Source organism: Mesoplodon bidens (genome assembly GCF_964165515.1).
Source record: "Mesoplodon bidens genome assembly, chromosome: 12".
In the NCBI taxonomy this organism is placed as follows: domain Eukaryota; kingdom Metazoa; phylum Chordata; class Mammalia; order Artiodactyla; family Ziphiidae; genus Mesoplodon; species Mesoplodon bidens.
This window is the reverse complement of record NC_138168.1, coordinates 9,546,076-9,563,404: the sequence shown is the minus strand read 5'-3', so window position 1 is coordinate 9,563,404 and position 17,329 is coordinate 9,546,076. Positions and strand designations below refer to the sequence as shown.

General features: G+C 34.1%; 1 protein-coding gene across 4 annotated transcripts in view; it reads left to right on the top strand.

The window, feature by feature from the left end:
- Positions 1–17,329, top strand: part of SENP6 (SUMO specific peptidase 6) — a 111,133-nt gene that overhangs the window by 45,987 nt on the left and 47,817 nt on the right. For all 4 annotated transcript variants that reach the window (XM_081250981.1, XM_081250980.1, XM_081250979.1 and 1 more), the window contains one exon: positions 6,126–6,196. In XM_081250981.1, the coding sequence (XP_081107107.1) occupies positions 6,126–6,196 (71 nt within the window). The remainder of the gene's footprint in view (positions 1–6,125; positions 6,197–17,329) is intronic.

Here is a 17,329-nt window from a genome sequence, read left to right as displayed (position 1 = left end):
GGTTATTTGAAATCAGTGCTCCTTAAAATAAACTTAATGCAATTTTAGTCAGACATCTTGCTGACTTTGTTATTTTAGGAAATTTGGCCAATTGATTCTAAAGTTTATTTAGGAGAGTAAATATTTGAGAAAAGTAAGAGACGAAACTTATTTTATAAAAAGAAGAATAAGTGGGGGAAGAGAAGAATGACATGTCTTACCACATAATAAAGCATACTGTGAAGAAAACAGTGATTGGATATGGAAACATTGGAAAAAAGCCTAGAAAGTGGAGCAGTAAACAGACTAGAGATTCCAAGTATATTCACTTTCCAGCTAACCTGTCTAATCAATAAATGTTTAGTTTACAGTGCCTGAATTATGGTATTTGCACATAGGCTAATATTTTGAATTACTTTATGGTGGCTCTGCATGGTGGCCAGTGGTTCAGTTTTTACATTACCACTCTTGTTCAGCATGATTGTACAATTATTTGACGTGATAAATACACTTCTAATTACGTACTGCCTCTTAGTTATACACATTTATTACTTCCAAATATTTATCAAGTGCCTGCTGTGTTCTAGGTATAAGGATACAGTGATGAACAAAACAAACAAGATATCTGCTCTCGTGTAGTTTACATTTTGATGGGCAAAAACTGATAATGAACAAGTAAAACACAAAAAAATAAGTTCTGTGTAAAAAAGTACAATTGGATGATGTGGTATAGAGTGACAGTATGGTTTCTTTAGATGTTCAGAGAGACACTCAACTATGAAGCTAACATTTAAGCAAGGACTGAGAATGAACGGTCAGCCATTCAGTGATCATAGAGATGGCTTTTCCACATAGGGAAGAGGTGGTGCTAAGATATTAATGCTGGAGTGAGTTTGGCATGTTCAAAGGACAGAAAGAAGGACTGCGGGGTGGGTTTGGTTAAGGTCAGCTAGGGCCCCTAGATCATAAAAGGCTTTCTGTAAGATGATCTGAAGAGTTTGGGTTTTATGTGGTGCACTCACTAGAAGCTTTCAGGTCATTTTAGGTAGGGAAGTGTTATTACCTGATAAATCTTCGAGATTTAAAAAAAATAATAATCTTTTGTATATGATTTATAATTTGGCACAATTAAAAACTTAAGTCAAAAAAAAATAAAACTAAAAACCTACGTCAGTGGCATTCAGTTAAGGCTAAGCTTGATTTACTTACCAAAGAGAGATATGCTACAAAAGAAAATCAGTAATAATCTGTGACTATTCAAAACTATCTCAGCAAAGTCTAGGAACTGGAGAGGTAGAAGGGCAGAGTAAAAGGGGGACTGAATGGGATAGGAGGGGGAAGTAAAAGGGTTTTAAAGATCTCATCCCCTTAGGGATGACGCAGCAGAATATCTTGTTTGAGGAAATAGTTGGAATCTTGAGAACACGTTAATGAACAAAATATGCAGTTGGAATAAGCGTTGAGAGAGGGAAGGTAACTATTTGTTAAATTAACCAGGGGAGGAAAAACAAATGAAAGGTAATTGTGCAAATCAGTAAAAATAGAGGGAAAGAGTGAAAATAAACAAACAGAAATATAAGAAACAACTAATACAGTAAGATGAAAGGAAAACATGAAGTTTATCAGATGCAATAATGATTGTGATCAGGTCGAATATATTTAATAAGAGACAAACTGGTTGAATTAAACCCAGCTATATCATGTTGTTTACCAGAATCAGATATTTATAAAATAACAATTTGTAAGTAAAGGGGTCTCTAGAGTCAAAAGAAATGCAAACAAAAGGAAAGCATGAGTAGAATTTTAGCAACAAATGAAATAGAATTAAGGATTAGAAGCACTAAATAGTATAACGGAGCACATTTTATAATGGAGACACTTGATGAGAGTGTAACAACGAGCTGTGTAAAAGCTCCCCTAAAATATCTAAAATGCAAGACGTTCTTGGTTAGAGTACAACTTCGGGAGATTTTAATACATCTCTTCAAAAATTAGATTACAGTTTAAACATGAATTTGGAATAATGCATTTTCATGAAAAGCGAACACATTTAATTTATTTTATAGGAATTTACATCTTTTGAGATCAGTTCGAGCAATGGAACGATTTATAAAATGAGTTTCAAAACCAACTTAAAAAAAAAAAAAGCAGCACTCAGATCCTGGTTTCTAATACCACTCTAATAAAAGGAACATGGAGAAACGGCTGATTCTAGGGATGGGTTAGGGAAAACACAAAATGATCATAGAGTATCTTGTAGTATCAGAATCCAAACAGGTATTCAAAAAACAAAGGGGTACTTGCTTCAGCAGCACATATACTAAAATTGGAACAATACAGAGATTTTCATGGCCCTTGTATAAGGACGACATGCAGATTGGCAAAGCATTCCATATTTCTGTAAATTTTATGTATGTTTTACCAGAATTTAAAAAAAAAGAATGAGATCACATGAAAGGAACACAGGAGCCAACTGAAAGAGCTCCCAGGGGCCAAAACTGAAACTATTGGATTATAATCTAAAGTATAAAATAAATATCCATGAGTCATACTGGTATAAATGATTGAATAAGTGATTTATTTATTGAACTATCCTGGAGTTTTTATAAGCTGCATAAAATGAATTGGGGAAAACTGACAGGTGTTTATACAGAAGAATTCCAAATATGTGTAGATAGTTTCCTCTTCAGGAAGTAGAGTTTAACTACCTCTGCCCCTTTTGTGGGCTGGACTGATTGGACTTGCTTCCAAATAGAATGTCGAAAGGGAAAATAACTTTGGAGTGGAGAAACCTGGCAAACACTACTTTAGCCAGATGATCAAGGGTAACCTCACTAGTGATGTAAATCATTGATACCATGTAACCCCTGATATGATGTGATGAGATGGGCACTGTCCACCAAACCTACAACTTCAGTCTAATCATGAGAAAAACATCAGACAAACCCACATTGTGGGGCATTCTACAAAATAACTAACCAGTCTCTTCCAAAGTGTCAAGGTCATGAAAAACAGTGGGAAACAAAACAGTCTGGGAAACAAAAAAGAGACTAAGGAGACATGATGACTAAATGCGGTGGATCCTAGATTGGATTCTGGAACAAACAAAGGATATTAGTGGAATAGCTGGTGAAGTTCAAATAAGGCCTGGCATTTAGTTAATAGCAGTGTACAATTGTTGATTTCTTTTTTTGACATATGTATGAGGGTAATGAAGGTGTTAACGTTAAGAAAAACTGGGTAAGGGATATAAGAGAATTCTGAATTGTCTTTTCAAGTCTTCAGCAAATCTAAAATTATTGTAAAATAAAGTTGATTAAAAAAAGAAAAGACAGGTCTGAAGCCTGTCTAACCTTTAATAAGGATTCTGATGTTATTTAAAGAGTTCTGCACAGAAGGGAAAAAAAAGCTCTCCAGTTCATTTTATGCAGCTTGTAAAAACGCTGGGTCCATGAAGTGAGGTTTTCTCTAAAACTTCTATACAGAACACAAACCCTCAGAAGCAAAAAAAAATGCTCCCGCTTGGTAGAAGACAGAAGATAGGGACACTTCTCTGTTTCTGCTTGGTTTGAGGTAGGAAAGAAAATCCACCGGGAAATTAAATTCTAGCCTTAAGCATCGTACTAGTTTGGAGTTTGAAATTTTAGTGTCTGTAGAGTGATGGAACTCTCAAATTAAGAAATTAACATGAAATTTCATTTTTGATTACCTAACAAAGTTTCTTTTAAAAACTAAGTTTTAAAGAACACAAGATTATAGCTAGAAAGTTCTTTTAATTCCCGTATTAAACAAATACTACTTTTATTCTGAAATTCTTGTATTCTTATATTATACTTAAGGTATGCTTTTATTTCTGTAATTTACTCATTATAATACATTTTTAAAAATAATCTGCTCTGTCTGTATAGGGAAAGATGTAATAAATATTAGATACAGAATGGCCATAAGGTTTGGAAATGTTGGCAAATATACATAATTTTTAACATTACATTACAATACATGATAGGTCATGGATGTTACATGTGATATATTCAGTGCGTTGTTCGTTCCTCATCAGCAGTGCATGGTTCAGTGCACTGTGTCAAACAGCAAAGAGCAGTGTGAATTAGTGCAGCATTTTCAGAAATCCCTGCACATCTATGATATGTTGCCTCCAATGATTTTTGCCAGTTATTACTGAATAAACCTGTGTTTATAGCATACCCCAGAATAAGTAATGAAGCAGACCAAAATCCAATATATGTATTTCAGATTTTGTGGCCACTCTGTCAAATTATTTTGCTTGTTGATAATCCTAAGTATTTAAGAATACCTACTGTTCCTGTTGTCCACTATTTAAAAAATATATAATGCATAGAGGTTTTGTAGTTTAATATAACTGTATCATCATATTTTGCTTCAGATTTATTGACTCGGTTGCATTTTATAGTTGGTATCTTTACTTTTCCAGTATAGAGTTATAAAAATTAGAGATTAAAAAATTGTTTTAAAGATAAGACTATGTTATATCGTTTTTAGTGTGAGCACGTGTAGTATATAAAAACATGCATTTTTTTAAAGCTTAATGTAGTTAGGAGCTGAAAACCTACCTTATTTTTAATAACACTAGTACCACTATCTCTAAGGCAAATTCTCATCTTCACAACTCGTATCCTCACGAATCTTAACATTTTGACAGTGTGAAAATTACCCAATTGTACCAAATGCTGCTCAGTAATAATATTTGAAATGGTGAAAACACCGTTACTCATCAATATTGGTGCAGTTTGCCAAGATTCAGATTCTGGTGTTGGTACTTAATAGTTGTGTGACCATGGGCAAGTTCATTAACCTCGTTGTGCCTCAGTTTCCTCATCTGTAAAGTGCTAACAATAGTATATACTTTATAAGGTTATTGTGAAGATTAAAGTAATTAATAGATACAAAGCACTTAGAACAGTACCTGGCACATGATGCTCACTATTTGCTAACTGCCGTCACAAATACACTACTATCACTACTCTTATTATTTTCTTCTTGTGTCATTTTCATATTTTGTTTTCAATTTAGGTGCTCTGACTTTTACAATATAAGAATATGAAATCCTTACAGGAAAATTCCTTTAGGATTTTTGTTTAATTAATTAAATTAATTATATTGCCCTGTGATAAGTATGGATCACTCGGGTGAATGCAAATAACATTACAAGTAACAGAATAACCTCCTTTAATTCCCCCGTTAAATAAAATGGAAATATTTTTAGAAGCTTTTGTTTAGGATAGGAAGGTAGCTATTGTAGCTCCCTGGTTTATTGCATTTTTTGCAGACCTCCTTCTTTAATGCTTTTACCCCAAAATTAGCTATAGGTTTTTTGCTTTTCTCCCAAACTATTGTATATTTGGACTTCTATAGTGTTTTAGGATCCTTATTTACTAAGGATTCCTGTTCAGAATTCTGAAAATTGGTTAGGTGTGAAGTCTGACAATATAATACATTTTTTAAAGTATAATTATACCCCCATAATGTAGTCATATTATAAGACTAAAATACTTATTTCATGATTTCTAGTTTTGTACATAACATTTTTTGTACTGCTTTTGGAATTATCCTCAAGGACAAGATCTTATTTATTCACTCTTTATTCTTTATTCATTGATCTTTAAACAACTAGAAGCATTTACAGCAAAATTGGGCAAGTTGAGTATTTATTATAAGCTAACTTTTTTTATTCCAAAAATGCATGTGACAATGAAATATGAGGAGTTTTTTTAAAGTTTTTTTAACAGATTATGAAGACAGTTCCAAAAGAAAAATTCTAAAGTTTTGTGTATTGGGGGAATAAATATATAACTTTCCAAAGTGACTACTTTGAAAGGACAAATACTTGTATTTATTTATTAAATATTTGTTTGAAAGACTGCCTGCTGTCAGCTTTCATAGATTGACAGTTCAAATAAAATATAGTCACTGCCCTTAGGGATCTTATAGTGCATTAAGGTTTACTATATTTGGGTAATATAGTGTTACTATTTTATAGTACCACTTTTTATATGACAAACAAGCTATGATTTGCTTTTGATAAACATATTTTAAGTATTCCCTCTACTTTTTCATTTAAAAAATATTTTTTTCTTTTAGACTGAAACTATATAAATTTCCTTTTCTAGGAAAGAATACCCACCTCATGTCCAAAAATTTGAAAGTAATCCTGTAAGGTTAAGTCGGCCCCAAAGTGTTGGTAAGTGTGCAGTTTTTTTTGTTACACCTGTGAAGGGTTTTGAGTAGTTGTAAGGAAGGTAGAATAGGAATATGGTACCAGTTTTAGAATATTACCAGGTATAATAGAAATATATAGACCCATTTTTTTATAATTGATTTGAGAATTTATTTATTTTAATTGTGACCTGAAATCATTGGGGAATGATTCAAGGAGTGCACATTCAGGTGATTATAGTTGGAAATCTTTTTGATTATATTAGCATTGTTGTTAAACTCAGGATCCAAATATTAACTGTAGATGGGTTATAGCTTCAAAATTGTGTTTTGTTGCTCTTTGTTATAATCTTACATTATGTGATTTTCTTGATTAAAATGGTTTTGATCCTAAAATTTAGAATACATTAGGCACTGAATTAAAAAGAGTCCATACCTGATAAAACTGTGCTAATAGTAGATGTTGGAAAATTATTGTAAGTAGAAGTTTATATTTGCATTGAAATAATTTTTAATACAGTGATATATTAAGCAAAAATCAAATAAGAGATAGCATTTATGAAAAATGTTTCACCATCAAATTGATGTTCATTATCTAGAATACAGATTCTTAATCTGTGTGTCCATCTTGTTTGTCCCAGACCTTTGCTTGTTTATTTATTTATTTTTTGACTTTTAAAAAAATTATAGTTGATTTACAATATTATATTAGTTTCAGATGTACAGCATTGTGATTCAGTATTTTTACAGGTTACTCTTTATTAAGTTATTACAAGATAATGGCTGTAATTCCCTGTGCTATGGAATATATCCTTGTTGCTTGTATATTTTATGAATAGTAGTTTGTATCTCTTAATCCCGTAGGCCTTTGCTTATTTAAATAGCACTAGGGGCTCTTATTATCCAAAATCTAATGATTTTAAGCAGCTCCAGTGGGTAAGACTCCGTGCTCCCAGTGCAGGGGCCCGGGTTCGATCCCTGGTCGGGGAACTAGATCCCGCATTCATGCCACAACTAAAGAGTTCACATGCTGCAACTAAGTCCACGTGCCACAACTAAGAAGTCTGCATGCCACAACTAAAGATCCTGCATGCTGCAACTAAGACCCAGTGCAGCATAAATAAATAGATAGATAGCGGCTAGGTTTTCCTGACTGCCAGCAGTTTGTTGTTTCTTTTTTTTTTTTTGAAGCACCTATATTTTTCCTCTAGTTTGGGTGAAAATCTTTTATGCATATATTGAACATACCTATTTTATAAAGAGAATATTCCAAACTTAGCTTCATCCTTTCTTAACAACTTTGCAGTTATGAATGTGAATTATTATACTTCGCAATGCATAGTTCTGTTCACTAAGTTTATTAAGTGTAGTAATAATGACTAGCCTCTTTAACATTCACACCTTAAACCTTTACTGAATTCTTAATCTGCCCTAGATGCTGAGTCAGATGCTTTACATTCATTATTTGTTTTTATTGTCGCTCCCTACCCAAGATCTCAATAAGCTAAATTCAACTTTACCTACATTTTGTACAGAGGAGGAAATTGAGGCTCAGAGGGATTACACAGCTTGCTCAAGGACACAGACTAGTATTGGAATCCAGGTCTAGTTAATGCTAAAGGCCATGCATTCTCTTAACCACTGTGCTTTACTATTTTCTCCTTAGATCAGAAAGAAACTTACTCCTAATCCTTAGGGAAGAACTGCACAATAGGTACTATTATCATTCCCTTTACACAGATGCATTTCAGTAAGTTAAGTGATTTGGCCCATTATATGGTTTTTAGATACCAATCAGCCCCAGACTTTTTTGAAAAATTTTTTGTTTATTCAACAATATTCATTAAGTAGATAAGAATAACCTTTTTTTAAGAAAAACTTTTTATTTTGAAATCATTTTAGACTACTGGAAAGTTATTAAAATAGGACTCATTTACCCTTTACCCAGCTGCTCCTAATGTTAACATGTTACAATCATGGTACATTTACAAAACTAAGAAATTGGCATTGGTATAACATTCTTAACTAAGCAACAGACCTTGGTCTCATTTCACCAGTTTTTCACTGGTAACTTTTTTCTGTTCTAAGATCTAGTTTGGGATCTTACATTGCATTTGTTTGTCACATCTCCTAAGTTTCCTTGACAATTTTGAAGAGTAATGGACAGTTACTTCATAGAATGCCTTTCTGTTTGGAAGTTTGTATGATGTTATCTTATGATTAGATTGAGGCTATGCATTTTTGGCAAGACTTTCGTGAAAGTGATGTTGTGTCTTTTTCTACACATTATATCAGGGGTTGTATCATGTTGATTTGTCTCACTGCTGGTGATGTTAAACATGATACCTTGGTTAGGTGGTTTCTGCTGGGTTTCTCCACTGTAAAATTATTTTTTTTCCCTTTGTACTTAATAAAGATCTTGGGAGAGATACTCTGACACTATGCAGATACCCTCTTTTTCCTCAAAATTGCACCCACTGATTTTGCATCTTTTAGTGGATCTTGCTGGCAACAATTATTATTTGGTGTTTATCTAATGGTAATTTTCTATTTTCTTTATTTCTTTTACATTATTAATTAAAATTCTTTTGTAGGAAAGAGCTGTACCGTCTCCTTTACTTACCTATCCACTTTATGCCTGTGGACTCATAATAAAGTGTGTGTGTAAATACATACTTATATACATATATATATATATATATACACACATATACATATATATAACATATATACATATATATATGTTATATATGTGTGTGTATATATGTGTGTGTATATATATGTATATCTATCTATCTATCTATCTATCTATCTATCTATATATATATATAGGGTTGGCCAGAAAGTTTCTTTGGTTTTTAAGCAAAAATAAAAGACACATTTTTGATTTTCACCAAGAACTTTATTGAACAATGTATTCACCCTTTTGTTCCACTACCTTCTGCCATTTTTCAGGCAACTTCATAATTCCATGTTCCCAAAACTTTTTATCTTTTCGAACAAAGAACTGTACCAGTTGCCTTTTACAGTCTTTCGGAGAATAGAAATTTTTTCCATTAAGAGAATTTTGTAAAGGCCGAAATAAATGTAAATACAAAGGTGCAATGTCTGGTGAATACGGTGGATGAATCAGAACTTCCCAGCCAAGCTGTAACAGCTTTTGCCTGGTCATCAGAGGAACGTGTGGTCTCGTGTTATCCTGATGGAAGATCATGCGTTTTCTGTTGACTAATTCCGGATGCTTGTCGTCGGGTGCTGCTTTCAGTTGGTCTAACTGGGAACAGTACTTGTTAGAATTAATTGTTTGGTTTTCCAGAAGGAGCCCATAATAGAGGACTCCCTTCCAATCCCGCCATATACAGAACATCACCTTCTTTGGACGAAGACCTGCCTTTGGTGTGGTTGGTGGTGCTTCATTTCACTTGCCCCACGATCTCTTCCTTTCCACATTAGTGTACAGTACCCACTTTTCATAGCCCGTCACGATTTGCTTTAAAAATGGAACGTTTTCGTTACATTTCAGAAGAGAATCATGTGGAGAAATACGCTCAAGGTTTCTTCCACTTAACTTCTGTGGATCCCAAACATCAAAGCAGTTAACATAACCAAGCTGGTGCCAATGGTTTCAACTCTTGATTTGGATATTTTGAGCACGTCGGCTATCTCTCGTGTGGTATAATGTTGATTGTTCTCGATTTGATTGCTATCAACTTCAGGTGGTCTACCCGACCGTGGAGCATCGTCCAGCAAGAAATCTCCAGCACGAAACTTCACAAACCAACCACTTTTGACACATTTGATCAATCACAGCACCTTCCCCATACATTGCACAAATCTTTCTTTTTCGTTTCATTTGCGTTTTTAACCTTTCTTGAAATAATAAAGCATAATGTGCCAAAAACGTTGCTTTTTTCTTCCATCTTCAATATTAAAATGGCCACACAAAAATTCACCAATTTTGATAAGTTTTGTTTTAATTAAATGCACACTGATATGACAACTGTCACAACACAATCTAACAATATTGTTTCAAATGAATTTAAAGACAACTAAGCACTACTAGAGGCATCCTATGGAAAAAACAAACGAACTTTTTGGCCAACCCAAAATATATATACACACACACACATATCATGTGGACAGGTAATATTTGTAAACTTCGGGAAAGGGATATTGGTATATTTAACTTGTAAACTATAGCGGCTTTTGTGTTAGGTAGGTACACGTATACTTGTGTATAGTATGAATGACAGTGCTATAACAATGTTGCATATATATTGTTGCATAAAGATTGCATTTTATTTTAGGATTTCATTTGGAGATAGTTTTGGGTTTTTTTAAATAAAGTTATTTATTTTTGGCTGTGTTGGGTCTTCGTTTCTGTGCGGGGGCTTTCTCTAGTTGTGGCGAGCGGCGGCCACTCTTCATCGCGGTGCGCAGGCCTCTCACTGTCGTGGCCTCTCTTGTTGCGGAGCACAGGTTCCAGACGCGCAGGCTCAGTAGCTGTGGCTCACGGGCCCAGTTGCTCCGCAGCATGTGTGATCTTCCCAGACCAGGGTTCGAACCCGTGTCCCCTGCATTGGCAGGCAGATTCTCACCCACTGCACCACCAGGGAAGCCCGGAGATAGTTTTTAAAATGGTGAGATTTCAAACCCCAGGATCAGTAGTTACTGGCGTAGCACCTGGAATAATTTTCTCCTAAAAAGAAATCACTGTCTTTTTATAGTTCTTAACACTTAAAGTAACTTCCTTTATTGTTGTTTTTCTCCTTTATTTTGCATTTAAGAGGCACTTAATATGAATTATAGCCATTTATTAGCACTAAGCTAACAAGCATTGATAAGCAGTTCTCTAGGATTAAATTAAAGCTTGTAAACTATTAAGTATAATTTTTGGATAGATCAGATATCCTATTGCTTTTTTGTTTGGTGTTCTTTTTATATTTTTTCTAAGCATGTAAAATAACAACATACAACTATAAATTAAGATCTCTTATTTTTTTCTCTATTCTTTCTTTTCTTTCTTAAACTTCCTTTTTGTTTTCCAGTCTGTTCTTTGTATTCTTGTCAGAGAATTAATAGACGTTATATACTGTCTGTGAGTGAACATTTAATTATATTCTTAATGTAATTACATTATGATTTCAACCTAAATCACCTGACTTAGCACTATTTAACTCATGTGCAGAAGAAAAATATCCGCTCACTCTTAACCAGTCAGGGTATCTTCTCCTGGTACTTTAACATATAACTTGCTAGACTTCTATGCATATATATCCATTTTTTTAAAATGCGTTTATACTATGTTTACTGTTCTGTAACTTGCTTTTTACTTTGTTACGTTATTATCCGGTTTCTATATTCTCATTAAAAGATATTGGAATATCAGAAGAAAACCAGAATGAAAAACACAAAGGAAGTTTAAGATCAAATAGATGAATTTATATATAGTGGACTTTACAAGTTAATATAGCCAAGACTCTGTGGTCATTTTTTTCATGAATGCATAGTGACCCACTATATTTATCTACCATAATTTGGTTTTTAATGTTTTGATATTATATATATTATTAATAATTTAGCTCATATTATGTATTTTATCTATTACTTCCTTAGATCAAATCCCTAGAAATAAAATTATAAGGACAAAGTTTATGCACATTTTAAAGACTTTTGATATATTACTGCCAAAATGCTTTCTGTAAAGGGTGTCAGCTCCCAGCAAGCAGGATCTGAGTGGGCCTGTTTTCTCACATGCTCCTCAGCAACATTAGATATTACCATCCTTCAGGCTTTCCCAGGCTGATAGGGAAATAGTATTTGTTTGGTTTTTTTTTAATTTCCTCATTACTAACGAAGCATTTTATGTGTTCAGTGGCCATTTGGATTTCTTCTTTTATTCATGTCTGCCTATTGTCTCCTTTGCCTGTTTATCACATATTTAGCATAGACAAAAGTGATTTTTAAGGAGGTTGTAATGAGAATGTGATATATGACTGCCATCTTTATATACTGAAAACCAGTCATAGTAACAGCTACATGGTGAAGAAAACCAGCTGTTTTTCTAATTAGTCTTTCTCTTTTGACAGACGATAAAAATAACTTAAAAGCAAATAAATAACCATAATAAAGATAGTTGTTTGTGTTCTAACTATCCTTGAGGTATATAATTTCCAGCAGATTAGTAATATCACAACTAAATTTTCAAACAAAAAAAGTTAAGGGCTGTCCTTGCCCCACCCCACCTCCGACTTCTATTATGAAAATTTTCAAAGATACCAAAAAGTTGAAAGACTTTCACAGTGAATACCCATATATCTACTACATAGATTCTACAGTTAACACTTTTCTATACTTAACTTTATCACATATCCGTGTATCTAATCATCCATTTATATATAAACTCATCTTATTTTTTTCCAATGCATTTTAGAGTAAGTTACAGACACCAGTACAGTTTACTCCTAAACACTTCAGCAGGCATATCATTATCTAGAGTTCAATATATGTTTTAGTTTTCTTTTTCTCTTTTGAAATAAAATTTACATACAATGAAATGCACAAGTCATAAGTGTACAGTTAAATACATTTTGACAAGTACACATACCTTACTAACCCAAAGCCCTGGGAAGACATAGTACAAATGATATCATCACTGCAGAAAGTTCCCTTATGTTCCTTTCAGTTACTCCTCATCCCTGCCCCCTCAAAGGTAACTATTTTCATATAAGTGGAATAATACAATGTGTACTGTTTGTTGTTAAATCTTCTTTTCACTCTGGATAGTTTTTTTGAGATTCACCCATGTTGTTGCATGCATTAGTAATTTGTTACTTTAGTGTTCCATTGTATGGCTGTACCAGTTTGTTTATCATTCTCCTGATGATGGACACCTGAGTTGCTTCCAGGGTTTTTTTTTTTTTTTTTTTTTTTTTTGCGGTACACGGGCCTCTCACTGCTGTGGCGTCTACCGTTGCAGAGCACAGGCTCCAGACGCGCAGGCTCAGTGGCCATGGCTCACGGGCCCAGCCGCTCTGCAGCATGTGGGATCTTCCCGGACCGGGGCACGAACCCGTGTCCCCTGCATCGGCAGGCGGACTGTCAACCACTGCGCCACTAGGGAAGCCCATCCAGGGTTTTTTTGTTTGTTTGTTTTAAGATTATGAGTAAAGCTACTATAAATGTTCTTTTTATGGAGGACATTTTTTTTTTAAGTTTAGGTTTTAAAATTTATTCTAAAGATCCAACCTATTAATCACTTTTACTTGTCTCATAATATCTTCCATATTCTTACCTTTTCTGTGTATCTGGAAATAGTGTGGTATATTAAAAAGACATTGAGCTAGAAAATCCAGCAGGAAATATCCCAATCTTTTTTTTTTTTTTCATTGAAGTATATAGTTGCTTTACAACTGTTGTGTTAGTGTCTGGTGTACAGCAAAGTGATTCAGTTATAAATATATATTATTTTTCATATTTTTTCCATTATAAGTTATTATAAGATATTGAATATAGTTCTCTGTGTCCTGCAATAGGGCCTTGTCTTGTTTATCTGTTTTATATATAGTAGTTTGTATCTGCTAATCCCAAACTCCTAATTTATCCCTTCCCCACTTTGCTCTTTGGTAACCATAAATTTGTTTTCTATGTCTGTGAGTCTGTTTCTGTTTTTTGTTTTGTTTTTTTAATAAGTGCATTTGTATCATATTTTAGATTCCACATATATAAGTGATATCATGTGATATTTCTTTTCTTTGTCTTAGTATGATAATCTCTAGGTCCATCCATGTTACTGCAAATGAGGTTATTTCATTCTTTTTTATGGGGAAGTAGTATTCCAGTGTGTGTGTGTGTGTGTGTGTGTGTGTGTGTGTGTGTATACACACATATCAGTCTTCTTTATACATTCATCTGTTGATGGACATTTAGGTTGCTTCCATGTCTTGGCTATTGTAAATAGTGGTGCTGTGAACATTGGGGTGCATGTATCTTTTTGAATGAGAGTTTCCTCTGGATATATGCCCAGGAATGGGATTGCTGGGTCATAGGTAATTCTATTTTTAGTTTTTTAAGGAACCTCCATACTGTTCTCCATAGTGGCTGCACCAATTTATATTTCCACCAACAGTGAAGAAGGGCTCCCTTTTCTCCACACCCTCTCCAGCATTTATTGTTTGTGGACTTCTTGGTGATGGCCATTCTGACTGTTGTACAGTGATTCCTCATTGTAGTTTTGATTTGCATTTCTCTGATAATTTGTGATGTTGAGCATCTTTTCATGTGCCTATTGGCCATCTGTATATCTTCTTTGGAGAAATGTCTGTGTCTTCTGCCTGTTTTTTGACTGGATTGTTTGGGGTTTTTTTTTTTTGTTATTGAGTCATATGCGCTGTTTGTATATTTTGGAAATTAAGCCCTTGTCGGTCTCATCATTTGAAAATATTTTCTCCCAGTCCATAGGTTGTCTTTTCGTTTTGTTTATGGTTTCCTTTGCTGTGCAAAAGTGGGTAAGTTTGATTAGGTCCCATTTGTTTCTTTTCGCTTTTACTTCTATTGCCTTGGGAGACTGACCTAAGAAAACATTGGTACTATTTATGTCAGAGAATGCTTTGCCTGTGTTCTCTGCCAGGAGCTTTATGGTGTCTCGTGTTAATCTTGGTGTTTGTTTTGTGTGGTCTTGGGTAAACAGTATTCACCTTCTCATCCCCAGAAGGGGGCATTCAATGAAAGCAGGAGTGTCACATAGGTTTCATCTCAAGTACCTCCCTGGAGTACTTTGTTGAGGGTTTGGCACAGTTTAGCAAAAATGACTTCCATGATCAGTTAGCTGCTGAAACTTCCATGAGCCTCTTGTTAGGCATTTGCCATTCCTGGACCAGTCAGGTTTTAAATCTTTTGCCATATTATGTTTCTGGCTATAATTTGAAGCTAGTTAATTTTCACATGAATTGTCATAATCTTCTCAAATGTTTTTCTCTTTCCATGGAAGATAGAATCCCAAAGGAATTTGTTAATCCTGACATTGACATTAACTTATTTATGCTTATTGTCTCTTTGTAGATCTACTCTAGTTTCCCATACACTGTCAGTCATTTGCCATACTTCCACATCACGTTGGTTTCAGAAGTTTCATCTTAAAACGTCTAATTAATGTAATTCTTTGCATTTTCTTTTTTTATTTGATAAGGACCTCAGTAGAAATTCATTACTTCACATTCACATAGGAGAGAAGGCTTTTAAGTGTGGTCAGTGTGGTAAGAGTTTTTAGTCGGAGTTCAGTACTTAACGTTCATCAGAGAGTCCACACAGGAGAAAAACCATATAAGTGTGATGAGTGTGGTAAGGGCTTCAGTCAGAGTTCAGATCTTCGAATTCATCAGTTAGTTCACATGGGAGAAAAGTCCTATAAATGTGATGACTGTGGTAAGGGCTTTACCCAGCACTCAAATCTTCAAATCCATTAGAGGGTGCACACAGGAGAGAAGCCTTACAAATGTGACGACTGTGGGAAGGACTTTAGTCACAGCTCAGATCTTCACGTTCATCAGAGGGTCCATACGGGGGGGAACCCTATACTTGTCATGAATGTGGGAAGGGCTTCAGCAAGAGTTCCAAACTTCTCACTCACCAAAGAGTACATACTGCAGAAAAACCCTATAAATGTATACAGTGTGGGAAGGGCTTCAGTCGGCGTTCACATCTTCTCATTCATCAGAGAGTCCATACAGGAGAAAAATCTTTTGTTTCTCTTTGGTTTTCCTCTCCTCTCTACAGATTGACCTCCTGTTTACTCACTCTGTGCATGCTTATAATATTCTTTGCATTTTCTGTCTCTTTCCTTTAGTTCTTTATAGATAATCTTGATTTAGGAGGTCAAGATTTTAAAATCGTTTTTCTCCGTTATCTTGGTTTTTTTTTTTTCCGTTTTTGGTGCCAAAATTTATTTTCTTAAAAATCTAAAAACCTCTTAAAATCATTTTGTAATAACACAGTGATACAGAAGGGTTTCCATATTACAGATGTAACTTCAATGAAGAAGGGTATACTAGTATATATAAACTTGTAAAATAAGCTTTGGGGGAACATATAAACATTAGGTGTTCAGTATGAACATTTTATATTTTCAGGTGAGGTGCAGGTGCAGAAATCTGAGATTACTGATTGCTAGAACGTTATTTAATTGAGCCCACGAAATGATTACAGGGTTGGGATTTTTAGGCCATAAATTAGGATTAAGTACAACGTTGAAGGCAATATTTAAAAAGCCATCTTAGAGGGTATAAACCTTTAAGTTGGGAAAGCAATTTCCTTTTTACCTGATTTCTCAAAATTAATTTCTCCAAAATTAATTTTCTCGAAGTAATTAGTGAGCCAATTCATAGTATTAGCTTATTTAACATTAGCTCTTTGGGTACTTTGTATATTGGTTCTGTGGTTTTTTTTGGTTTTCTTGTTTGTTTGTTTGTTTTTTGTTATCTATTTTGTGTATAGTAGGGTATATTTGTCAGTCCCAATCTCCCAATTTAACCCTCCCCCTGCTTCCCTAGTAACCATAAGATTGTTTTCTATATCTGGGACTCTATTTCTGTTTTGTAAATAATTTCATCTGTACCATCTTTTTAGATTCCACATATAAGCATTATCATATGATATTTGTCTTTCTGTGTCTGACTTACTTCACTCAATATGACAATCTCTAGGTCCATCCATGTTGCTGCAAATGACATTATTTCATTCTTTTTTATGGCTGAGTAATATTCCATTGTATATATGTACCACATCTCCTTTATCCGTTCATCTGTCAGTAGATACTTAGGTTGCTTCCATGTCTTGGCTATTGTAAATAGTGCTGCTATCAACATTGGAGTGCATGTATCTATACGTAGAAAATCCTAAAGATGCTACAAAAAACTACTAGAGCTCATTAATGAATTTGGTTAAGTTTCAGGATACAAAATTAATACACAGAAATCTGTTGCATTTCTATACACTAACAATGAAAGATCAGAAAGAGAAAGTAAAGAAACAATCTCATTTACCATTGCATCAAAAAGAATAAAACACCTAGGAATAAACCTACCTAAGGAGACAAAAGGCCTGTACTCCAAAAACTATAAGACGCTGATGAAAGAAATCGAAGATGACACAAACAGATGGA